The 26,706-nt window shown below is 40.9% G+C and overlaps 1 protein-coding gene across 1 annotated transcript; it reads left to right on the top strand.

The window, feature by feature from the left end:
• The first annotated feature begins 6,496 nt into the window (after positions 1-6,496).
• On the top strand, positions 6,497-6,979 carry LOC122647297. Its single transcript, XM_043840717.1, has one exon. The coding sequence runs from the start codon at positions 6,497-6,499 to the stop codon at positions 6,977-6,979; it is 483 nt and encodes a 160-aa protein (XP_043696652.1).
• Positions 6,980-26,706: the final 19,727 nt, after the last annotated feature.

The raw sequence follows: 26,706 nt of genomic DNA, 5'->3' as shown, positions 1-26,706 counted from the left end.
TTTTGGGCTTGGGACTTTCTTAAAAGTGTCCATATCCCTTATTAGACATGTGGATGCGATGTTGAGGGTCGTGACCTTCGAATCAATACCTATTTCGGCATATGTTCATTTTCGGTTTAAACAAGACCGGTTGGGTCATTTGGGGTTAGTTGGGTGCATTTCTGCACTTTTTTTGGCTTGGGATTTTCTAATAAGTGTTCGTACCTCTTATTAGACGTGTGGACGCGGTGTTGAGGGTCGTGACCTTCGAATCGATACCTATTTTGGCATACATTCATTTTCAGTTTAAACCAGATCGGGTAGGTCGTTTGGGGTTATTTGGGGGCCTTTCTGTTCTGTTTTGGGCTTGGAACTTTATTAAAAGTGTCCTTACCCCTTATTAGACATGTGGATGCGATGTTGAGGGTCGTGACCTTTGAATCAATAGCTATTTTGTCATATGTTCATTTTCGGTTTAAACAAGACCGGTTGGGCCATTTGGGGTTAGTTGGGTGCATTTTTGCACTTTTTTTGGCTTGGGATTTTCTAATATGTGTTCGTACCTCTTATTACACGTGTGGACGCGGTGTTGAGGGTCGTGACCTTCGAACCGATCCCTATTTTGGCAAACGTTCATTTTTAGTTTAAACCAGATTGGGTGGGTCGTTTGGGGTTATTTGGGGGCATTTCTATACTTTTTTAGGTTTGGTATTTGTCAAAAAGTGTCCTTATCTCTTATTAGACGTGTGGATGCGATGTTGAGGGTTGTGACCTTCGATTCGATACCTATTCGACATATGTTCATTTCCGATTTAAACCAAACCGGGTGGGTCGTTTGGGGTTATTTGGGAGCCTTTGTATTCTTTTTTGGGCTTGGGATTTTCTTAGAAGTGTCCTTATTTCTTATTTGACGTGTGGATGCGATGTTGAGGGTCGTGACCGTCAAATTGATACCTATTTCGGTATATGTTAATTTTTGGTTAAAAGAAGACTGTGTGGGTCGTTTGGGGTTATTTGGGGGCATTTCAATACTTTTTTGGGCTTCGGATTTTCTAAAGTGTTCGTACCACTTACTAGACGAGTGGATGCGGTGTTGAGGGTCGTGACCTTTGAATCAATACCAATTTCAACATATGTTCATTTTTGGTTAAAAACCAAACCGGGTGTGTCGTTTGGGGTTATTTGGGGACATTTTTGAACTTTTTTTGGCATGGAATTTTCTGAAAGTGTCCTTATCTCTTATTAGACGTATGGATGCGATGGTCAGGGTCGTTACTTTTGAATCGATACCTATTTCGACATATGTTAATTTTCGGTTTAAACCAGACCGGGTGGATCGTTTGGGGTTATTTGGGGGCATTTTTGTCCTTATCTCTTATTAGACGTGTGGATGCGATGTTGAGGGTCGTGACCTTCGAATTGATACCTTTTTCGACATATGTTCATTTTCGGTTTAAACCAGACCGTGTGGGTCGTTTGGGGTTATTTGGGGAAATTTCTGTACTTTTTTGGGCTTAGGATTTTCTAAAATGTGTTTGTACCTCTTATTAGACGTGTGAAGGCGGTGTTGAGGGTCCTGACCAGATCGGGTGGGACGTTTGGGGTTATTTGGGGTCATTTCTGTATTTTTTTTGTTTTGGTATTTTCTAAAAAGTGTCCTTATCTCTTATTAGACATGTGAATGCGATGTTTAGGGTTGTGACCTTCGATTCGATACCTGTTCGGCATATGTTCATTTTCAGTTTAAACATGACCAGGTGGGTCGTTTGGGGTTATTTGGGGGCCTTTCTGTTCTTTTTTCGGGCTTTGGATTTTCTTAAAAGTGTCCTTATCTCTTATTAGATGTGTGAAAGCGATGTTGAGGGTCGTGGCCTTCGAATCGATACCTATTTTGGCATATGTTAATTTTCAGTTAAAACAAGATCGGGTGGGTCGTTTGGGGTTATTTGGGGGCATTTCTGTATTTTTTGGGCTTGGGATTTTTTAAAAAGTGTCCGTACAACTTACTAGACAAGTGGATGCGGTGTTGAGGGTCGTGAGCTTCGAATCGATACCAATTTTGACATATGTTCATTTTTAGTTTAAACCGGACTGGGTGGGTCGTATGGGGTTGTCAAGGGAAATTTCTGTACTTTTTTGGGCATGGGATTTTCTAAAAAGTGTTCGTACCACTTATTTGACGTGTGGATGCGGTGTTGACGGTCGTGACCTTTGAATCAAAATCTATTTCGACATATGTTCATTTTTTATTTGGGAGCAATTATGTACTTTTTTGGGTTTGGTATGTTCTAAAAAGTGTCCTAATCTCTTATTAGACGTGTGGATGCGGTGTTGAGTGTCGTGACCTTCGAATCGATACCTATTTCGGCATACGTTCATTTTTAGTTTAAACCAGATCGGGTGGGTCGTTGGGGTTATTTGGGGGCATTTCTGTACTTTTTTTGGGTTTGGGATTTTCAAAAATTGTCATTATCACTTATCGGACGTGTGGATGCGATGTTGACGGTTGTGACCTTTGATTCGATACCTATTCGGCATATGTTCATTTTTGGTTTAAATCAGACCGGGTAGGTCATTTGGGGTTATTTGGGAGCCTTTCTTTTCTTTTTCGGGCTTGGGATTTTCTTAAAAGTGTCGTTATCTCTTATTAGGCGTGTGGATGCAATGTTGAGGGTCGTGACCTTCGAATCGATACCTATTTCGGTATATGTTAATTTTCAGTTAAAACAAGACTTGGTGGGTCGTTTGGGGTTATTTGGGGGCATTTCTATTTTTTTTGGGCTTGGGATTTTCTAAAAAGTGTTCGTACCACTTACTAGATGACTAAATGTGGTGTTGAGGGTCGTGACTTTTGAATCGATACCAATTTCAACATATGTTTATTTTTTGTTTAAAGGAGACCGGGTGGGTCGTTTGGGGTTATCTGGGGCAATTTCTATACTTTTTTTGGCATGGGATTTTCTTAAAAGTGTCATTATCTCTTATTAGACATGTGGATGCGGTGTTGAGGGTAGTGACTTTCAATAGATACCTATTTTGACATATGTTCATTTTTTGTTTAAACCATGCCGGGTGGGTCATTTAGGGTTATTTGGGGGCATTTCTGTACTTTTTTGGGTTTGGTATTTTCTAAAAAGTGTCCTTATCTCTTATTAGACGTAGGGTTGCGATGTTGAGGGTCGTGACCTTCGAATCGGTACCTATTTCGACATATATTCATTTTCGATTTAAACATGACCGGGTGGGACGTTTGGGGTTATTTGGGGGCATTTCTGCACTTTGTTGGGTTTGGTATTTTCTAAAAAGTGTCCTTATCTCTTATTAGAAGTGTGGATGCGATGTTGAGGGTTGTGACCTTCGATTCGATACCTATTCGGCTTATGTTCATTTTCATTTTAAACCATACTGGGTGGGTCATTTGAGGTTATTTCGGCGCCTTTCTGTTCTTTTTTGGGCTTGGGATTTTCTTAAAAGTGTTCTTATCTCTTATTAGACGTGTGGATGCGATGTTGAGGGTCGTGACCTTCGAATCGATACCTATTTCGGCATATGTTCATTTTCGATTTAAACAAGATCGGGTGGGTTGTTTGGGGTTATTTGGGGGCATTTCTATACTTTTTTGGGGTTTGGATTTTCTAAAAAGTGTTCGTAACTCTTATTAGACGTGTGGACGCGGTGTTGAGGGTCGTGACCGTCGAATCGATACTTTTTTGATATACGTTTATTTTCAGTTTAAACCAGATCGGGTGGGTCATTTGCGGTTATTTGGGGGCATTTCTGTACTTTTTTGGGTTTGGTATTTGTCATAAAGTGTCCTTATCTCTTATTAGACGTGTGGATGCCATGTTGAGGGTCGTGACCTTCGTATTGATACCTATTTCGAAATATGTTCGTTTTCGGTTTAAACCAGACCGGGTGGCTCATTTAAGGTTATTTGGGGGTATTTCTGTAAATTTTTTGTCTTCGGATTTTCTAAAAAGGGTCCTTATCTCTTGTCAGACTTGTGGATGCGATGTTGAGGGTCGTGGCCTTTGAATCGATACCTATTTCAACATATGTTCATTTTCGGTTTAAACCAAACAGTGTGGGTCATTTGGGGTTATTTGGGGGCATTTCTGTGCTCTTTTGGGTTTCGTATTTGCTAGAAATAGTCCTTGTTTCTTATTATACGTGTGGATGCGATGTTGAGGGTCGTGACCTTCGAATCGATACCTATTTTGGCATATGTTCATTTTTGGTTTAAACAAGTCCGGGTGGGTTGTTTGGGGTTATTTGGGGGAATTTTTGTACTTTTTTGGGCTTGGGATTTTCTAAAAGGTGTTAAGGGTCGTACCTCTTGTTAGTCGTGTGGATGCGGTGTTAAGGGTCGTGACCTTCGAATCGATACCTATTTCAACATATGTTCATTTTTTATTTAATTCCTATCGGGTGGGTCGTTGGGGGTTGTTTGGGGGCATTTATCTACTTTTTGGGGTTTGGTATTTTCTAAAAAGTTTCCTTATCTCTTATTAGACGTGTGGATGCAGTGTTAAGGGTAGTGACCTTCGAATCGATACCTATTTCGACATATGTTCATTCTTTATTTAAACCGTACCGGGTGGGTCGTTTGGGGTATTTGGGGGCATTTCTATACCTTTTTGGGTTTGGTATTTTCTAAAAAGTGTCATTATCTCTTATTAGGCATGTGAATGCGATGTTGAGGGTCGTGACCTTCGAATCGATATCTATTTCGACATATGTTCATTTTTGGTTTAAACCAGATTGGATGGGACGTTTGGGGTTATTTGGGGTCATTTCTATACTTTTTTGGGTTTGGTATTTTCTAAAAAGTTTCCTTATCTATTATTAGACGTGTGGATGCGATGTTGAGGGTATTGACCTTCAATTCGATACCTATCCGGTATATGTTCATTTTCGGTTTAAACCAGACTTGGTGGGTCGTTTGGGGTTATTTGGGGGACTTTCTGTTCTTTTTCGGGCTTGGGATTTTCTTAAAAGTGTCCTTATCTTTTATTAGATGTGTGGATGGGATGTTGAGGGTCGTGACCTTCGAATCGATACATATTTTGGAATTAACGAATTTTGTGGACACTAAGCTGCCCATTCGGTACCTTGGTGTTCGACTTGTACCTTGTAAACTTTCTATGGCAGATTGCTCCGCTATCTTGGATCTAGTGAGGCGAAGACTTGATGGCTGGAAAGCTCGTTTCTTATCCTTTGCAGGACGGTTGCAGCTTCTTACCTCTGTTCTTCAGGGTTGCTATATATATTGGTCGGGCATCTTTGCATTACTAGGTGGTGTCAAGCAAAAGCTGGAATCCATGTTCTCAAATTTCCTTTGGACGGGTCCCTCCTTGGAACAAAAGGTACATTATGTTTCTTGGGATAGAATTTGCAAACCTAAGGATGAGGGTGGCTTAGGTATCCGCAGAATTTAAGAAATGAATATTGCAGGTATCCTTAAGCAAATCTGGTGGATTGCTTCCAAAAAGGATAGCCTGTGGGTTAGGTGGGTTTATGCCCGTTATTTAAAAAATGACTCTATTTGGACTGTGAAAATTCCCCAAAATTGCTCTTGGGTTTGGTGTAAAGTCCTCAAGTATAGAGATTTGGTTGAACCCCATGTTCACCACTTTATTGGGTCTGGCCATGCTACAAGGCTATGGCTTGATAAGTGGCATCCTCAAGGGGTTTGAATCAAAAATTTTGGGGATCGTATCAGATACGATGCGGGTTCTCATCGTATGGCTCTGGTTTCGGATATTATAAGACAAGGCACCTGGCATCCTACTCCTCGTGGTTCTTTTGATCTTATTAGTGCTTGGGGGGATTTGTAACATGTTCCTATTTTGAGAGGCAAGGATGACCTTATTATTTGGAAGAATTCCCCTAATGGCTTATTTACTACGAAGTCAGCCTGGGACACTGTTAGAAGATCCTCCCCTAAAGTAGGGGGCATAAATTTGTTTGGTTTACTCAGAATTTCCCTAAGCATTCTTGCACAACTTGGAGATGCCTTATGGCTCTACCTACCAAAGATCGGCTTATTAAAAGAAATATTCAGGTTGGGCCGAATTGCATCTTGTGTTGGGCTGGCACTGAAAGTCATGAGCATCTTTTCTTTAATTGCCCTTTCTCCACTAGCATTTGGGGTCAAATTAGTTCTTTTTGCTCCCAAGGGAGTGGAGGCCCTACAAATCTCCAGAATGTGCTTGGTTGGCTCTTGAGTGTTGGTTGTGCAAATGATAGGATGGATTTGGTTCCCAAGTTGGGTTTTTGTGCTACTGTGCATTACATTTGGTGGGAGAGAAACCGAAGGCTGTTTGAGAACAAGGTTAGAACCCATGATCAGATTATAGAGGCAATTCGTCTTGATGTGGCCATTAAGTGTGCTGCCTTTCCCATTTCTGCTGTCCACAGCCCAAGGAACCAGTTCTTGGCTGATAATTGGGGGACTAGGGTGGATTGGAAGGTGATTACTCAAAAAACCTGTGCTTGATTTAGACCTCCTACTCACATGGCAGTCCTTCACTGTGATGGGTCCTTAACAGCTGATAGAGCTTCCTATGGTGGAATCATTCGTGATGATGCAGGTGTTGCCATAATGGCGTATGCGGGGAAGGGAGATATTAATTCTGTTCTAGGCATGGAGCTTTTTGCAATTTTAAAGGGGGTCACTTTTTGTATTCAAAGGAACCTACTTCGGGTTTCCATCAGATCTGATTCCAAATTGGCAGTAGATATTCTTAATGGGGCTGTGGACTGCCCTTGGAGCATGCAAATCTTGATGGACCGTATAGCTACGCTACTACAACAATTACAGCGTAAGGAGATCAAACATGTTTGGAGAGAGCTCAACCAGCTAGCAGACTTTATTGCAGCCATGGATACGGGGGATGGGGAAGCAATTTTTAATCCACTTGATTTCCCACAGGACCTGGTGGAGTTGGTTAAGAATGATTCAGATGGTAAAGTTTTTTTAAGGACCTTGTCTCATTGAGTTGTTGGCCTGGTCTTAGGCTTTTTGACCGAGGGCCTGTCCTTGGGTTGTTTTAGGGGCTCTCCTCCCCCTCTTAGGCCTGTCTAAGGGGGGAGGACAAGGGCTGCCTTCTTCTGTATTTTTTTCCTCTTTCTTAATACAATCACACTTACCTATCAAAAAAAAATGTTAATTTTCGGTTAAAACAAGACCGGGTGGGTCGTTTTGGGTTATTTGGGGGCATTTCTATACTTTTTTGGGCTTGGGATTTTATGAAAAGTGTTCGTACCACTTTCTAGAGGAGTGGATGCGGTGTTGAGGGTCGTGACCTTCGAATCGATACCAATTTCGACCTATGTTCATTTTTTGTTTAAACTAGATCGGGTGGGTCGTTTGGGGTTATTTGGGGGCATTTCTGTACTTTTTTGGGCTTGGGATTTTCTAAAAAGTGTCCGTACCACTTACTAGACAAGTGGTTGCGGTGTTGAGGGTCGTGACTTTCGAATCGCTACCAATTTCAACATATGTTCTTTTTTGGTTTAAACGAGACCGGGTGGGTCATTTGGGGTTATCTGGGGGAACTTCTTTACTTTTTTGGCATGGGATTTTCTAAAAAGTGTTCGTACCTCTCATTAGACCTGTGGATGCGGTGTTGAGGGTCAAGACCTTTGAATTGAAACATATTTCGACATATGTTCATTTTTTATTTAAACCGTACCGAATGGGTCGTTTGGGGTTATTTGGGGGCATTTCTGTACTTTTTTGGGTTTGATATTTTCTAAAAAGTGTTAGTATCTCTTATTAGACATGTGGATGCGGTGTTGAGGGTAGTGACCTTCGAATAGATACCTATTTTGACATATGTTCATTTTTTGTTTAAACCATGCCGGGTGGGTCGTTTGGGGTTATTTGGGGGCACTTCTATACTTTGTTGGGTTTGGAATTTTCTAAAAAGTGTCATTATCTCTTATTAGTCGTGTGGGTACGATGTTGAGGGTCGTGACCTTCGAATCGATACCTATTTTGACATATATTCATTTTCGGTTCAAACAAGACCGGGTGGGACGTTTGGAGTTATTTGGGGGCATTTCTGCACTTTGTTGGGTTTGGTGTTTTCTAAAAAGTGTACTTATCTCTTATTAGACGTGTGGATACGATGTTGAGGGTTGTGTCCTTCGATTTGATACCTATTCGGTTTATGTTCATTTTCTTTTTAAACCAGACCGGGTGGCTCATTTGAGGTTATTTGGGCGCCTTTCTGTTCTTTTTTGGGCTTGGGATTTTCTTAAAAGTGTCCTTATCTCTTATTAGACGTGTGGATGCACTGTTGAGGGTCGTGACCTTCGAATCGATACCTATTTCGGCATATGTTCATTTTTGGTATTTACAAGACCGGGTGGGTTGTTTGGGGTTACTTGGGGGCATTTTTGTACTCTTTTGGGGTTGGGATTTTCTAAAAAGTGTTCGTACCTCTTATTAGACGTGTGGACGCAGTGTTGAGGGTCGTGACCTTCGAATCGATACCTTTTTTAGCATATGTTTATTTTCAGTTAAAACCAGATCGGGTGGGTCGTTTGGGGTTATTTGGGGGCATTTCTATACTTTTTTGGGTTTGTTATTTGTCATAAAGTGTCCTTATCTCTTAGTAGACGTGTGGATGCGATGTTGAGGGTCGTGACCTTCGTATCGATACCTATTTCGACATATGTTCGTTTTCAGTTTAAACCAGACCGGGTGGCTCATTTAAGGTTATTTGGGGGCATTTCTGTAAATTTTTTGTCTTCGGATTTTCTAAAAAGTGTCCTTACCTCTTGTCAGACGTGTGGATGCGATGTTGAGGGTCGTGACCTTCGAATCGATACCTATTCTGACATATGTTCATTTTTTATTTAAACCAGACAGTGTGGGTTGTTTGGGGTTATTTGGGGGCATTTCTGTACTTTTTTGGGTTTGGAATTTTCAAAAAAGTGCCCTTGATGTTGAGGGTTGTGACCTTTGATTTGATACCTATTAGGCATATGTTCATTTTCTCTTTAAACCAGACTGGGTTGATCATTTGGGGTTATTTGGGGGCCTTTCTGTTCTTTTTTGGGGCTTAGGATTTTCTTAAAAGTGTCCTTATCCTTTATTAGACGTGTGGATGCGATGTTGAGGGTCGTGACCTTCGAATCAATACATATTTCGGCATATGTTAATTTTCGGTTTAAACAAGACCGGGTGGGTCATTTGGGGTTAGTTGGGGGCATTTCTGCACTTTTTTTGGCTTGGGATTTTTTAATAAGTGTTCGTACCTCTTATTAGACGTGTGGACGCCGTGTTGAGGGTCGTGACCTTCAAATCGATACCTATTTCGGCATATGTTCATTTTCAGTTTAAACTAGATCGGGTGGGTCGTTTGGGGTTATTTGGGGGCATTTCTATACTTTTTTGGGTTTGGTATTTTTAAAAAAGTGTCATTATCTCTTATTAGATGTGTGGATGCGATGTTGAGGGTTGTGACCTTCGATTCAATACCTAGCCGGCATATGTTCATTTTTTATTTAAACCAGACCGGGTGGGTCTTTTGGGGTTATTTGGGAGCCTTTCTGTTCTTTTTCGGGCTTGGGATTTTCTTAAAAGTGTCCTTATCTCTTATTAGACGTGTGGATGCGATGTTGAGGGTCGTGACCTTCAAATCGATACCTATTTCGGCATACGTTCATTTTCAGTTTAAACCAGATCGGGTGGGTCGTTTGGGGTTATTTGGGGGCATTTCTATACTATTTTGGGTTTGGTATTTGTCAAAAAGTGTCCTTATCTCTTATTAAACATGTGGATGCGATGTTGAGGGTTGTGACCTTCGATTTGATACCTATTAGGCATATGTTCATTTTCTCTTTAAACCAGACTGGGTGGGTCATTTGGGGTTATTTGGGGGCCTTTCTGTTCTTTTTTGGGCTTGGGATTTTCTTAAAAGTGTCCTTATCCTTTATTAGACGTGTGGATGCGATGTTGAGGGTCGTGACCTTCGAATCAATACATATTTCGGCATATGTTAATTTTCGGTTTAAACAAGACCGGGTGGGTCATTTGGGGTTAGTTGGGGGCATTTCTGCACTTTTTTTGGCTTGGGATTTTTTAATAAGTGTTCGTACCTCTTATTAGACGTGTGGACGCCGTGTTGAGGGTCGTGACCTTCGAATCGATACCTATTTTGGCATACGTTCATTTTCAGTTTAAACTAGATCGGGTGGGTCGTTTGGGGTTATTTGGGGGCATTTCTATACTTTTTTGGGTTTGGTATTTTTAAAAAAGTGTCCTTATCTCTTATTAGATGTGTGGATGCGATGTTGAGGGTTGTGACCTTCGATTCAATACCTAGTCGGCATATGTTCATTTTCGATTTAAACCAGACCGGGTGGGTCGTTTGGGGTTATTTGGGAGCCTTTCTGTTCTTTTTCGGGCTTGGGATTTTCTTAAAAGTGTCCTTATCTCTTATTAGACGTGTGGATGCGATGTTGAGGGTCGTGACCTTCGAATCGATACCTATTTTGGCATACGTTCATTTTCAGTTTAAACCAGATCGGGTGGGTCGTATGGGGTTATTTGGGGGCATTTCTATACTATTTTGGGTTTGGTATTTGTCAAAAAGTGTCCTTATCTCTTATTAAACATGTGGATGCGATGTTGAGGGTTGTGACCTTCAATTTGTTACCTATTAGGCATATGTTCATTTTCTCTTTAAACCAGACTGGGTTGGTCATTTGGGGTTATTTGGGGGGCCCTTCTGTTCTTTTTTGGGCTTGGGATTTTCTTAAAAGTGTCCTTATCCTTTATTAGACGTGTGGATGCGATGTTGAGGGTCGTGACCTTCGAATCAATACATATTTTGGCATATGTTAATTTTCGATTTAAACAAGACCGGGTGGGTCATTTGGGGTTTGTTGGGGGCATTTCTGCACTTTTTTTGGCTTGGGATTTTTAATAAGTGTTCGTACCTCTTATTAGACGTGTGGACGCCGTGTTGAGGGTCGTGACCTTCAAATCGATACCTATTTCAGCATACGTTCATTTTCAGTTTAAACTAGATCGGGTGGGTCGTTTGGGGTTATTTGGGGGCATTTCTATACTTTTTTGGGTTTGGTATTTTTAAAAAATTGTCCTTATCTCTTATTATATGTGTGGATGCGATGTTGAGGGTTGTGACCTTCGATTCGATACCTAGTCGGCATATGTTCATTTTCGATTTAAACCAGACCAGGTGGGTCATTTGGGGTTATTTGGGAGCCTTTCTGTTCTTTTTTGGGCTTGGGATTTTCTTAAAAGTGTCCTTATCTCTTATTAGATGTGTGGATGCGATGTTGAGGGTCGTGACCTTCGAATCGATACCTATTTTGGCATAGTTTCATTTTCAGTTTAAACCAGATCGGGTGGGTCATTTGGGGTTATTTGGGGGCATTTCTATACTATTTTGGGTTTGGTATTTGTCAAAAAGTGTCCTTATCTCTTATTAAACATGTGGATGCGATGTTGAGGGTTGTGACCTTCGATTCGATACCTAGTCGGCATATGTTCATTTTCGATTTAAACCAGACCGGGTGGATCGTTTGAGGTTATTTGGGAGCCTTTCTCTTCTTTTTGGGGCTTGGGATTTTCTTAAAAGTGTCCTTATCTCTTATTGGACGTGTGGATGCGATGTTGAGGGTCGTGACCTTCGAATCGATACCTATTTTGGTATATGTTAATTTTTGATTAAAACAAGACCATGTGGGTCGTTTGGGGTTATTTGGGGGCATTTCTGTATTTTTTTGGGCTTTGGATCTTCTAAAAAGTGTTCGTACCACTCACTAGACGGGTGGATGCGGTGTTGAGGGTCATGACCTTTGAATCGATAGCAATTTCAATATATGTTCATTTTTGATTTAAAACCAGACCGGGTTGGTCGTTTGGAGTTATTTGTGGGCATTTCCGTACTTTTTTTGGCTTCGGATTTTCTGAAAGTGTTCTTATCTCTTATTAGACATATGGATGCGATGTTCAGGGTCGTTACCTTTGAATCAATACCTATTTTGACATATGTTAATTTTCGGTTTAAACCAGATCGGGTGGGTCGTTTGGGGTTATTTGGGGGCATTTCTGTACTCTTTTGAGTTTGGTATTTTCTAAAATGTGTCCTTGTCTCTTATTAGATGTGTGGATGCGATGTTGAGGGTCGTGACCTTCGAATCGATACCTATTTTTGACATATGTTCATTTTCGGTTTAAAGCAGAACGTGTGGGTCGTTTGGGGTTATTTGGTGAAATTTCGGTGCTTTTTTGGGCTTAGAATTTTCTAAAAAGTGTTCGTATCTCTTATTAGACGTGTGGAGGCTGTGTTGAGGGTTGTGACCTTCGAATCGATACCGATTTTGACATATGTTCATTTTTTTATTTAAACCGTACTGGGTGGGTCGTTTGGGGTTATTTGGGGGCATTTCTATACATTTTTAGGCTTGGGATTTTCCAAAAAGTGTCCTTATCGTATATTAGACGTATGGATGCGATGTTCAAGGTCGTGACCTTCGCATCGATGACTATTTCGACATATGTTCATTTTCGGTTTAAACCAAACAGTGTGGGTCATTTGGGGTTATTTGGGCTCATTTCGGTACTTTTTTGGGCTTGGGATTTTCTAAAAAGTGTCCTTATCTCTTGTTAGATGTGTGGATGCGATGTTGAGGGTCGTTACCTTCGAATCCATACCAATTTTGACATATGTTCATTTCGATTTAAACCAGACCGGGTGGGCCGTTTGGGGTTATTTGGGGATATTTTTGTACTTTTTTGGGTTTGGCATTTTCTAAAAAGTATCCTTGTCTCTTATTAGATGCGTGGATGCATTGTTGAGGGTCGTGACCTTCGAATCGATACCTATTTTGGCATATGTTCATTTTCATTTTAAACCGAACTGGGTGGGTCATCTGGGGTTATTTGGGGGCATTTCTGTACTTTTTTGGGTTTGAGATTTAATAAAAAGTGCCCTTATCTCTTATTAGAAGTGTGGATGCAATGTTGAGGGTCGTGACCTTCGAATCGATACCTATTTCGACATATGTTTATTTTCAGTTTAAACAAGACCGGGTGTGACGTTTGGGGTTATTTGGGGGCATTTTTGTACTTTTTTTGGGTTTGGTATTTTCTAAAAAGTGTCCTTGTCTCATATTAGACGTGTGGATGCAATGTTGAGGGTCGTGACCTTCAATTCGATACCTATTTCGGCATACGTTCATTTTCGTTTTAAACCAGATCGGGTGGGTCTTCTAGGGTTATTTTGGGGCATTTCTGTAGGTTTTTGGGTTTGGGATTTAATATGAATTGTCCTTATCTCTTATTAGAAGTGCGGATGCAATGTTGAGGGTCGTGACCTTCGAATCGATACCTATTTTGGCATATGTTTATTTTCTGTACTTTTTGGGCTTGGGATTTTTTGAAAAGTGTCCTTATCTCTTGTTACACGTGTGGATACGGTGTTGAGGGCCGTTACCTTCGAATCCATACCTATTTCAACATATGTTCATTTTTGGTTCAAACCAGACCGGGTTGGTCATTTGGGGTTACTTGGGGGCATTTATGCACTTTCTTGGGTTTGGTATTTTCTAAAATCTGTCATTATCTCTTATTAGACGTGTGGATGCGATGTTGAGGGTCGTGACCTTCGAATCGATACCGATTTTGACATATGTTCATTTTCGGTTTAAATAAGATCGGGTGAGTCGTTTGGGGTTATTTGGGGGCATTTTCGTACTTTTTTGAGCTTGGGATTTTCAAAAATGTGTTCATATCTCTTATTAGACGTGTGGATGCGATGTTGAGGGTCGTGGCCTTCGAATCGATACCTATTTCGACATATGTTTATTTTCGGTTTACACCAAATCGGGGTGGTCGTTTGGGGTAATTTGGGGGCATTTTTGTACTTTTTTGGATTTGGCATTTTCTAAAAAGTGTCCTTATCTCTTATTAGACGTGTGGATGCGATGTTTAGGTTGTGACCTCCGAATCGATACCTATTTCGGTATATGTTCATTTTCGGTTTAAACTAGACCGGATGGGTCATTTGGGGTTATTTGGGGGCATTTCTGTATTTTTTTAGGCTTGGGAGTTTCAAAAGTGTCCGTTCCTCTTATTAGAAATGTGGATGCAATGTTGAGGGTCGTGACCTTTGAATCGATACCTAATTCGACATATGTTCATTTTTAGTTTAAACAGGACCGGGTAGGACGCTTGGGGTTACTTGGGGGCATTTCTACACTTTTTTTGGGTTTTGGATTTTTTAAAATGTGTCCTTATCTCTTATTAGACGTGTGGATGCGATGTTCAGGGTCGTGACCTTCTTATCGATACCTATTTCGGCATACGTTCATTTTCGGTTTAAACCAGATCGGGTGGGTCGTTTGGGGTTATTTTGGGGCATTTCTGTACTGTTTTGGGTTTGGTATTAGTTAAAAAGTGTCCTTATCTCTTATTAGACGTGTGGATGCGATGTTGAAGGCCGTGACCTTCGTATCGATACCTATTTCGAAATATGTTCATTTTTGGTTTAAACCAGATCAAGTGGCTCATTTAAGGTTATTTGGGGGCATTTCTGTACTTTTTTGGGCTTCAAATTTTAAAAAAAGTGTCCTTATCTCCTGTTAGACATGTGGATGCGGTGTTGAGGATCGTGACCTTCGAATCGATACCAATTTTGACATATATTCATTTTCGGTTTAAACCAGACCGTGTGGGTAGTTTGGGGTTATTTGGGGGCATTTCTGTACTTTTTTGGTTTTGGATATTTCAAAAATGTGTCCTTGTCTCTTATTAGACGTGTGGATGCGATGTTGAGGGTCGTGACCTTTGAATCGATACCTATTTTGGCATATGTTCAATTTCAATTTAAGCAAGACCGGGTGGGTCGTTTGGGGTTATCTGGGGGAATTTTTGTTCTTTTTTGGGCTTGGGATTTTCTAAAAAGTGTTCGTACCTCTTATTAGTCATGTGGATGCGGTGTTGTGGGTCATGACCTTCGAATCGATACCCATTTTGACATATGTTCAGTTGTTTATTTAAACCGTACTGGGTGGGTCGTTTGGGGTTATTTGGGAGCATTTCTATACATTTTTAGGCTTGAGATTTTTTGAAAAGTGTTCTTAACGCATATTAGACGTATGGATGCGATGTTCAAGGTCGTGACCTTCGAATCCATGACATATGTTCATTTTCGGTTTAAACCAGACCGGGTGGGTCGTTTGGGGTTATTTGGGGGCATTTCTGTATTTTTTTGGGTTGGGATTTTTTGAAAAGTGTCCTTATCTCTTGTTAGACGTGTGGATGCAATGTTGAGGATCGTTAGTTTTTGATCCATACCTATTTCGACATATGTTCATTTTCGGTTTAAACAAGACTGGGTGGGTCGTCTAGGGTTATTTGGGGGTATTTCTATACTTTTTTGGGTTTGAGATTTAATAAAAAGTGTCATTATCTCTTATTAGAACTGTGGATACAATGTTGAGGGTCCCGACCTTCGAATCGATACCTATTTTGAAAAGTGTTCTTAACGCATATTAGGCGTATGGATGCGATGTTCAAGGTCGTGACCTTTCCATGACATATGTTCATTTTCGATTTAAACCAGACCGGGTGGGTCGTTTGGGGTTATTTGGGGGCATTTCTATACTTTTTTGGGCTTGGGATTTTCTAAAAAAGTGTCCTTATCTCTTTTTACACATGTGGATGCGATGTTGAGGGTCGCTACCTTCGAATCCATACCTATTTCGACATATGTTCATTTTCGATTTAAACCAGACCGGGTTGGTCATTTGGGGTTATTTGGGGGCATTTCTGCACTTTCTTGGGTTTGGTATTTTCTAAAATGTGTCATTATCTCTTATTAGACGTGTGGATGCGATGTTGAGGGTCGTGACCTTCGAATCGATACCGAATTCGGCATATGTTCATTTTTGGTTTAAACAAGATCGGGTGAGTCGTTTGGGGTTATTTAGGGGCATTTTTGTACTTTTTTGAGCTTGGGATTTTCTTAAATGTGTTTGTACCTCTTATTAGACGTGTGGATGTGGTGTTGAGGGTCGTGAGCTTCGAATCGATACCTTTTTCGACATATATTCATTTTTTCATTAAACCAGACCGGGTGGGTCGTTTGGGGTTATTTGGGGGCATTTCTATAATTTTTTAGGCTTGGGATTTTCTAAAAAGTCTCATTATCTCTTATTAGATGTATGGATGTGATGTTCAGGGTCGTGACCTTCGTATCGCTATGTATTACGGCATTTGTTCATTTACGGTTTAAACCAGACTGGGGGGGTCGTTTAGGGTAATTTTGGGGCATTTCTGTACGTTTTTGGATTTGGCATTTTCTAAAAAGTGTCCTTGTCTCTTATTAGACGTGTGGATGTGTTGTTGTGGGTTGTGACCTCCAAATCAATACCTATTTCGGCATATGTTCATTTTCGGTTTAAACTAGACCAGATGGGTTGTTTGGGGTTATTTGGGGGCATTTCTGTACTTTTTTGGGCTTCAGATTTTCTAAAAAATGTCTGTATCTGTTGTTAGACGTGTGGATGCGGTATTGAGGGTCATGACCTTCAAATCGATACCTATTTTGACATATGTCCATTCTTGGTTTAAACCAGACCAGGTGGGTCGTTTGGGCTTATTTGGGGGCATTTCTGCACTTTTTTGGGTTTGGTATTTTATAGAAAATGTCCTTATCACTTATCATACGTGTGGATGCGATGTTGAGGATCGTTACCTATTTCGGCATTTGTTCATTTTCAGTTTTAACTTGACCGGGTGGGTCATTTGGGGTTATTTGCGGGCAATCCTCTACTTTGTTGGGCTTGGGGTTTTCTAAAAAGTGTCCGTACCCCTTATTAGACATGTGGATGCGGTGTTGCGGGTTGTGACCTTCGAATTGATACCTACTTCGGCATATGTTCATTTTTTATTTAAACCATACCGGGTGGGTCGTTTGGGGTTATATGGGGGCATTTCTGTACTTTTTTGGGTTTGGTATTTTGTAAAAAGTGTCCTTTTCTCTTACTAGACATGTGGATGCGATGTTGAGGGTCGTGACCTTCGAATCGATACCTATTTCAACATATGTTCATTTTTGGTTTAAACAAGACGGGGTGGGATGTTTGGGGTTATTTTGGGGCATTTCTATACTTTTTTGGGTTTGGTATTTTCTAAAAAGGGTCATTATCTCTAATTAGACGTGTGGATGCGATGTTGAGGGTTGTGACCTTTGATTCGATACCTATTCGGCATATGTTCATTTTCGATTTAAACCAAATCGGGTGGGTCGTTTGGGGTTATTTGGGGGCCTTTCTGTTCTTTTTGGGGCTTGGGATTTTCTTAAAAGTTATCTCTTATTAGACATGTGGATGCAATGTTGAATGCCGTGACCTTCGAATCAATACCTATTTCGGTATATGTTAATTTTCGGTTTAAACAAGACCGGGTGGGTCGTTTGGGGTTATTTTGGGGCATTTCTGTACTTTTTTGGGCATGGGATTTTCTAAAAATTGTTCGTACCTCTTATTGGATGAGTGGATACGGCGTTGAGGGTCGTGACCTACGAATCGATACCAATTTTGACATATTTTCGTTTTTGGTTTAAACCAGACCAGGTAGGTCGTTTGGGGTTATTTGGGGGCATTTCTGTACTTTTCATGGCTTGGGATTTTTTGAAAAGTGTCCTTATCTCTTATTAGACGTATGGATGCGATGTTCAAGGTCGTGACCTTTAAATCGATTATTACCGACGTATGGATGCGATGTTCAAGGTCGTGACCTTTAAATCGATACCTATTTCAGACGTTTTTGGGTTTGGTATTTTCTAAAAAGTGTCATTATGTATTATTAGACGTGTGGATGCGATGTTGAGGGTCGTGACCTTCGAATCGATACCTATTATGGCATATGTTCATTTTTTGTTTAAACCAGACCTGGTGGGTCGTTAGGGGTTATTTGGAGGAATTTCTGTACTTTTTTGAGCTTGGGATTTTCTAAAATGTGTCCTTATCTCTTATTAGACGTGTGGATGCGATGTTGAGGGTCGTGACCCTCGAATCGATACCTATTTCAACATATGTTCATTTTCAGTTTAAACCAGACCGGGTGGGTCGTTTAGGGTTATTTTGGGGCATTTCTGTAGTTTTTTGGATTTGGCCTTTTCTAAAAAGTTTCCTTATCTCTTATTAGACGTGTAGATGCAATGTTGTGGGTCGTGACCTCCGTATCGATACCTATTTCAACATATGCTCATTTTCGTTTTAAACTAGACCGGGTGGGTCGTTCGGGGTTATTTAGGGGCCTTTCTGTACTTTTCTGGGCTTGGGATTTTCTAAAAAGTGTCTGTATCTTTTGTGAGATGTGTGGATGCGGTGTTGAGGGTCATCACATTCGAATCGATACCAATTTCGACATATGTTCATTTTTTGTTTAAACCAGACCGGGTGGGTCGTTTGGGCTTATTTGGGGGCAATTCGGTACTTTTTTTGGTTTGGTATGTTCTAATAAGTGTCCTTATCTCTTATTAGACGTGTGGATGCGATTTTGAGGATCGTGACCTTCGAATCGTCACCTATTTTGACATATGTTCATTTTTTTTTTCAACCAGACCGGGTGGGTCGTTTGGTCTTATTTGGGGGCAATTCTGTACTTTTTTGGGTTTGGTATGTTCTAAAAGGTGTCCTTATCTCTTATTAGACGTGTGGATGCAATGTTGAGGGTCGTGACCTTCAAATCGATGCCTAATTTGACATATGTTCATTTTCAGTTTGAACAGGACCGGGTGGGACGTTTGGGGTTATTTGGGGGCATTTCTATACTTTTTTTGGGTTTGGGATTTTTTGAAATGTGTCCTTATCTCTTATTAGACGTGGGGATGCGATGTTGATGGTCGTGACCTTCAAATCGATACCTATTTCGGTGTACGTTCATTTTCGGTTTAAACCAGATTGGGTGGGTCATTTGGGGTTATTTTGGGGCATTTCTGTACTTTTTTGGGTTTGGTATTAGTTAATAATGTCCTTATCTCTGGTTAGACGTGTGGATGCGGTGTTGAAGATCGTGACCTTCGAATCGATACCAATTTTGACATATATTCATTTTCGATTTAAACCAGACTGGGTGGGTCGTTTGGGGTTATTTGGGGGCATTTATTTACTTTTTTGGTTTTGGAATTTTCAAAAAAGTGTCCTTGTCTCTTATTAGACATGTGGATGCGTTGTTGAGGATCGTGACATTTGAATCGACACCTATTTTGGCATATGTTCATCTTTGGTTTAAACCAGACCGGGTCGGTCGTTTGGGGTTATTTGGGGGAATTACTGTACTTTTTTGGGATTGGGATTTTCTGAAAAGTGTCCTTACCTCTTATAAGAAGTGTGGATGCGATGTTGAGGGTCATTACCTTCAAATTGATACCTATTTCGATATATGTTCATTTTCGGTTTAAACCAGACCGGGTGGGTCGGTTGGGGTTATTTATGGGCATTTCTATACTCTTTTGAGTTTCCTATTTTCAAAAAACTGTCCTTGTCGCTTATTAGACGTGTGGATGCGATGTTGAGGGTCGTGACCTTCGAATCGATACCTATTTCGGCATATGTTCATTTTCGATTTAAACAAGACCGGGTGGATCGTTTGGGTTTATCTGGGGGAATTTTTGTACTTTTTTGGGCTTGGGATTTTCTAAAATGTGTTCGTAACTCTTATTAGTATGTGGATGTGGTGTTGTGGGTCTTGACCTTCGAATCGATACCTATTTCGACATATGTTCAGTTTTTTATTTAAACCGTACCGGGTGGGTCGTTTGGGGTTATTTGGGAGCATTTCTGTACATTTTTAGGCTTGGGATTTTCTTAAAAGTGTCCTTATCGGATATTAGACGTATGGATGCAATGTTCAAGGTCGTGACCTTTGAATTGATGCCTATTTTGACATATGTTCATTTTTGGTTTAAACCAGACCGGGTGGGTCGTTTGGGGTTATTTGGGGGGGTATTTTTGTACTTTTTGGGCTTGGGATTTTCTTAAAAGTGTCCTTATCTCTTGTTATACGTGTGGATGCAATGTTGAGGATCGTTACCTTCGAATCCATACCTATTTCACCATATGTTCATTTTCGGTTTAAACCAGACTGGGTGGCTCGTTTGGGGTTATTTGGGGGCTTTTCTATACTTTTTTGGGTTTGGTATTTTCTAAAAAGTGTCATTGTCTCTTATTAGACGTGTAGATGTGATGTTGAGGGTCGTGACCTTCGAATCGATACCTATTTGGGCATATGTTGTTCAATTTTTATTTAAACTAGACCGGGTGGGTTGTTTGGGATTATTTGGGGGCATTTCTGTACTTTTCTGGGTTTGGTATTTTCTAAAAAGTGTCCTTATCTCTTATTCGACGTGTGGATACGATGTTGAGGGTTGTGACCTTCGATTCGATACCTATTCGGCATATGTTCATTTTCGGTTTAAACCAGACCGGGTGGGTCGTTTGGGGTTATTTGGGGGCCTTTCTGAACTTTTTTGGGTTTGGCATTTTCTAAAAAGTGTCCTTGTATTTGATGTGTGGATGCGTTGTTGAGGGTCGTGACCTTCGAATCGATACCTATTTCGGCATATGTTCATTTTTATTTTAAACCAGACCGGGTGGGTCGTTTGGGGTTATTTGGGGGAATAACTGTACTTTTTTGGGATTGGGATTTTTTGAAAAGTGTCCTTATCTCTTATAAGAAGTGTGGATGCGATGTTCAGGGTCGTTACCTTCGAATCAATACCTATTTCGATATATGTTCATTTTCGGTTTAAGTCAGACCGGGTTGGTCGGTTGGGGTTATTCAGGGGCATTTCTATACTCTTTTGAGTTTTCTATTTTCTAAAAACTGTCCTTGTCGCTTATTAGACGTGTGGATGCGATGTTGAGGGTCGTGACCTTCGAATCGATACCTATTTCGACATATGTTCATTTTTTATTTAAACAAGACCGGGTGGATCGTTTGGGGTTATCTGGGGGAATTTTTGTACTTTTTTGGGCTTGGGATTTTCTAAAATGTGTTCGTAATTCTTATTAGTCGTGTGGATGTGGTGTTGTGGGTCTTGACCTTCGAATCGATACCTATTTCGACATATGTTCAGTTTTTTATTTAAACCGTACCGGGTGGGTCGTTTGGGGTTATTTGGGAGCATTTCTATACATTTTTAGGCTTGGGATTTTCTGAAAGTGTCCTTATCGCATATTAGACGTATGGATGCAATGTTCATGGTCGTGACCTTCGAATCGATGCCTATTTCGACATATGTTCATTTTCGGTTTAAACTAGATCGGGTGGGTCGTTTGGTGTTATTTGGGGGCATTTTTGTACTTTTTTGGGCTTGGGATTTTCTTAAAAGTGTCCTTATCTCTTGTTATACGTGTGAATGCAATGTTGAGGATCGTTACCTTCGAATCCATACCTATTTCGCCATATGTTCATTTTCGGTTTAAACCAGACGGGGTGGCTCGTTTGGGGTTATTTGGGGGCTTTTCTATACTTTTTTGGGTTTGGTATTTTCTAAAAAATGTCCTTGTCTCTTATTAGACGTGTAGATGCGATGTTGAGGGTCGTGACCTTCGAATCGATACCTATTTGGGCATATGTTGTTCATTTTCGATTTAAACTAGACCAGGTGGGTTGTTTGGGATTATTTGGGGGCATTTCTGTAGTTTTTTGGGTTTGGTATTTTCTAAAAAGTGTCCTTATCTCTTATTCGATGTGTGGATACGATGTTGAGGGTTGTGACCTTCGATTCGATACCTATTCGGCATATGTTCATTTTCGGTTTAAACCAGACTGGGTGGGTCGTTTGGGGTTATTTGGGGGCCTTTCTGAACTTTTTTGGGCTTGGGATTTTCTAAAACGTGTCCTTAACTCTTATTAGACATGTGGATGCGATGTTGAGGGTCGTGACCTTCGAATCAATACCTATTTGGGCATATGTTGTTCATTTTCGATTTAAACTAGACCAGGTGGGTTGTTTGGGATTATTTGGGGGCATTTCTGTAGTTTTTTGGGTTTGGTATTTTCTAAAAAGTGTCCTTATCTCTTATTCGATGTGTGGATACGATGTTGAGGGTTGTGACCTTCGATTCGATACCTATTTTGGCATATGTTAATTTTCGATTTAAACAAGATTGGGTGGATCGTTTGGGGTTATTTGGGGGCAGTTCTATATTTTTTTGAGCTTGGGATTTTTTTAAAACTGTTCGTACCTCTTATTAGACATGTGGATGCGGTGTTGAGGGTCGTGACCTTCGAATCGATACCTATTTTGACATATATACATTTTTTCTTTAAACCAGAATGGGTGGGTTGTTTGGGGTTATTTGGGGGCAATTCTGTACTTTGTTAGGCTTGGGATTTTCTTAATTGTGTCCTTATCTATTACTAGACGTATGGATGCGATGTTTAGGGTCGGGACCTTTGAAGTGATACCTATTTCGACATATGTTCATTTTCGGTTTAAACCAGACTGGGTGGGTCGATTGGGGATATCTGGGGGCATTTTTGTACTTGGTATTTTCTAAAAAATGTCCTTATCTATTATTAGACATGTGAATGCGATGTTGAGGATCGTGACCTTCGAATCATTACCTATTTCGGCATATGTTCATTTTCAGTTTTAACCTGACCGAGTGGGTCGTTTGGGGTTATTTGGAGGCATTTCTGTACTTTATTGGGTTTGGTATTTTCTTAAAAGTGTCCTTATCTCTTAGTAGATGTGTGGATGCGATGTTGAGGATCGTGACTATCGAATTGATACCGATTTCACTGTATGTTGATTTTCGGTTTAAACCACACCGGGTGGGTCGTTTGGGGTTATTTGGGGGCATTTCTCCACTTTTTTGGGGTTTGGATTTTCTAAAAAGTATTCGTACCTCTTATTAGATGTGTGGATGCGGTGTTGAGGGTCGTGACCTTCAAAACGATATCTTTGTTTTCAACACATAGCCGAGCATAGGAAAGCCTTTCCTTCGTCTTAGTCATCTTGTCAGTGGCAATTGGCTTACCAAGCTATCGAACTCAGAGCATCCACGTCCCAGAAATGAAAGGGGAGATTAGGGAGGGAAACCCAAACTGGAATAGAGGATAGAACTACCTTCTCGAGCTTCATACCAGATTTCCAAGGTCTAAGGATTAGAGGCCTATAAAGCACATTCCAAGGACCACCTTCTAACACCTTGGCTTTATCTTCCTCCAAATTAAAACGAAAAACAAAGAAGCCACTCTCCAAGAGGTTTACATCAACATGCTCGAAAAGTTGCCATTGTTTCAGCAAATCTTCTTTAACATAGGTAAAACTTGGTCTACGACCAATAAAATGACCAAGGAGGGTATTCTTCCACTTAGATAATTCTGCCCGGAGCACAGCCGATGAGCATTGAGCAACACAGATGCCATCCATGCGTGCTGGTTCAATAAAACTCAGTTCCAACCCTTCATGGCTCAGGTTTCTTGAAGAAGACTGAAGAAAAGAAGCCCAGGACACTCCTTTCTTCAAACCATTCGTACCAGCACCTAAAGCAATGCTTGCACCACCACCCCCCGAAGAGGAACCACCCAACTCCAAACCAGTAGCCGCCCCAGCCTCCACAACATCACAGTCCCTAGCCTGCCTTGAACCTCCATCAAAAGCATCAACATTCCCTGCCTCCCCTTCTCCCGGATTGGGAGGAGGAGGAAGACCATTAGCCAAAGCCAATGGCCTGCCGGCCATCACCAAGAACCAACACCTAGAACCCAACTCTCAAAATCACCAGAGCTTCTCTCTCCTCACCCGATCTCGATCTCTTCTTTCTTCGAATACCTATTTCGACATATGTTCATTTTTTGTCCGAACCAGACCGGGTGGTCATTTGGGGTTATTTGGGGGCATTTCTGTACTTTTCTGGGCTTGGGATTTTCTAAAAAGTGTCCTTAAATCTTATTAGAAGTGTGGATGCGATGTTGAGGGTTGTGACCTTCGAATCAATACCTATTTCAACATTTGTTCATTTTCGATTTAAATAAGACCGGATGGTCGTTTGGGGTGATTCGGTGGCATTTCTGTACTTTCTTGGTTTTTTTATTTTCTAAAAAGTGTCCTCATCTCTTATTAGATGTGTGGATAAGATGTTGTGGGTCGTGGCCTTCGTATCGATACCTATTTCAGCATATGTTCATTTTCGGTTTAAACCAGACTGAGTGGGTCGTTTTGGGTTATTTGGGGGCATTTCGGTACTTTTTTGGGTTTGGGATTCTCTAAAAAGTGTCCTTATCTCTTGTTAGACATGTGGATACGATGTTGAGGGTCCTGACCTTCGAAACGATACCCTTATTTTTTTTTTTTTCGATAGATAAGTTGTGTGTATAAAAAAGTAAAAAAGAAAGATACAAAAGAATGCAGCCAACTTCCACCCCTTAGACAGACCTAAGGAGGAGGAAGAGGCCCCACACCCACGAGGACAAACCCCTCGTAACTACAAGGAAAAGCCACCCAAGCCAATCACGGAGGCCTAAACTGGACCTTACCAGAAGCAATAAGATCTGTCGGTTGGTTCAATTCCCTCCAAACATTCCTCACTTCATAGTGAGTCAACTGGTTCAGACTAGAGATGATCTAGTTCTTTAAAACATATACATTCCAAGGGCAACTGAACACACCTATATGAATCTCCACTGCCAACTTCGAATCGCTAACTATTTTGGCATATGTTCAATTTCGGTTTAAAGCAGGTCGGGTGGGTCGTCTGGGGTTATTTGGGGGCATTTCTGTACTTATTTGGGCTTGGGATTTTCTAAAAAGTGTACTTATCTCTTATTAGGCGTGTGGATGCGATGTTGAGGGTCGTGACCTTCGAATCGATACCTATTTCAAAATATGTTCATTTTCGGTTTAATGAAGACCGGGTGTGTCGTTTAGGGTTATTTGCGGGCATTTTTGTACTTTTTTGGGCTTGGAATTTTCTAAAAAGTGTCCTTATATCTTATTAGACGTGTAGATGCGAAGTTGAGGGTCGTGACCTTCGAATTGATACCTATTTTTACATATGTTCATTTTTAGGTCAAACCAAACAGGGTGGGTCATTTGGGGATATTTGGGGACATTTCTGTACTTTTTTGGGTTTGGTATTTTCTAAAAAGTTTCCTTATCCCTAATTAGACGTGTGGATGTGATGTTGAGGGTCCTCGTGACCTTCGAATCGATACCTTTTTTTTTTTTTTTTTTTCGATAAGTAAGATGTATGTGTATAAAAGAAAAAGAAAGAAAACAAAAGAAGGCAGCCTACTTCCAACCCTTAGACAACTCTAAGAGGGAGGAAGGGCCCCACACCCCCCGAGGACATGCCCCTCGGTAATACATGAGAAAGACACCCGACCCAATCAAGGAGGTCTAAACTGGACCTTACCGGAGACATCATCATAAATCAACCGGTTAAGATCCTCAACAAAACCCGAAGGATATAAAATAGTCTCCCCATCACTAAGATCAATAGAAGCAATAAAATCCGCCGGCTGATTCAACGCCCTCCAAACATGCCTTATCTCATAACGAGCCAACTGGTTTAGGCTAGACAAAATCTGGAACTTCAAGGTATATACACTCCAAGGGCAGCTGGAAACACCTATAAGAATCTCGATAGCCACCTTCGAATCAGATCTGATGGACATATGGCGAAGCTCTCTCTGTAAGCACAGAGTAACCCCCCTGTAAATGGCTAGTAACTCCATATGAAGAACCGAGGCCTCCACACCTTTGCCGACATAAGCCAAAACCGGGTCCCCTAAGGTATTGCGAATAAGGCCCCGTAAGCAGCTCTATCTCCCCTCAAGGAACCATCGCAATGCAAAGTAAACAAATCTGCTGGAGGTATGGGCCAGACACAAGCTTTGGGAATAACAGCAGCCCATCTCACCTGTATACCCCACATATCGACCAAGAATTGATTCCTAGGTGAATAGGCAACCGAAATAGGGCTTTGAGAGCCCTTAGTCACAACATCAAACTTAATAGATTGGATAATAGCATCATAAGACCTTGCTTGATTACTGAAGAGATGCTGATTTCTCTCCCACCAAACATGATAGATTGACGCACAAAAAGCCATCTTAGGGATAACATCCAAATTATCATTAACACACACTACCTGAACAAGCCAGTTAACCACATCGAGGAGGCTAGCCGGGCCTTTACCACCAAGGAAAAGCATAGAACTAACTCTATCCCAAATGTTTCTGGAAAAAGGACACTCAAAGAATAAATGGCTATGGCATTCTGAATTTCCCCAACAAAGAATACAATTCTGCCCACTATTTATATTCCTTCTTTGAAGCTGGTCTTTTGTGGGGAGCCCTGACATCAGGCATCTCCAAGCAGTACATGAATGCCTAGACAAAAAACCAGGAAACCAAACAAGCTTGTGCCAAGCTACCATTATAGATCTACTCCTCACTTTCTCCCAACCCGACTTTGTAGAAAAAGTGCCATTAGCCGTACCTTTCCAAACAACAAGATCTGCCCTTCCATTAACAATGGGAATACTAGGGAGGTCTCTAAAAACAGTAATCAGATCAAAAGAGCCCTGAGGGGGGGAAAGCCATTGGCCATTCCTAATAAGATCAGAAACCAAGGCAAGCCTGGTGGAACCAACATCATATCGAATCCGATCACCAAACCTTTTAATCAAAACCCCTTTGGGGTGCCAATAATC

The sequence above is a fragment of the Telopea speciosissima genome, unplaced genomic scaffold (assembly GCF_018873765.1).
Source record: "Telopea speciosissima isolate NSW1024214 ecotype Mountain lineage unplaced genomic scaffold, Tspe_v1 Tspe_v1.0019, whole genome shotgun sequence".
NCBI lineage: Eukaryota > Viridiplantae > Streptophyta > Magnoliopsida > Proteales > Proteaceae > Telopea > Telopea speciosissima.
This window is presented reverse-complemented; position numbering and strand designations above follow the sequence as displayed.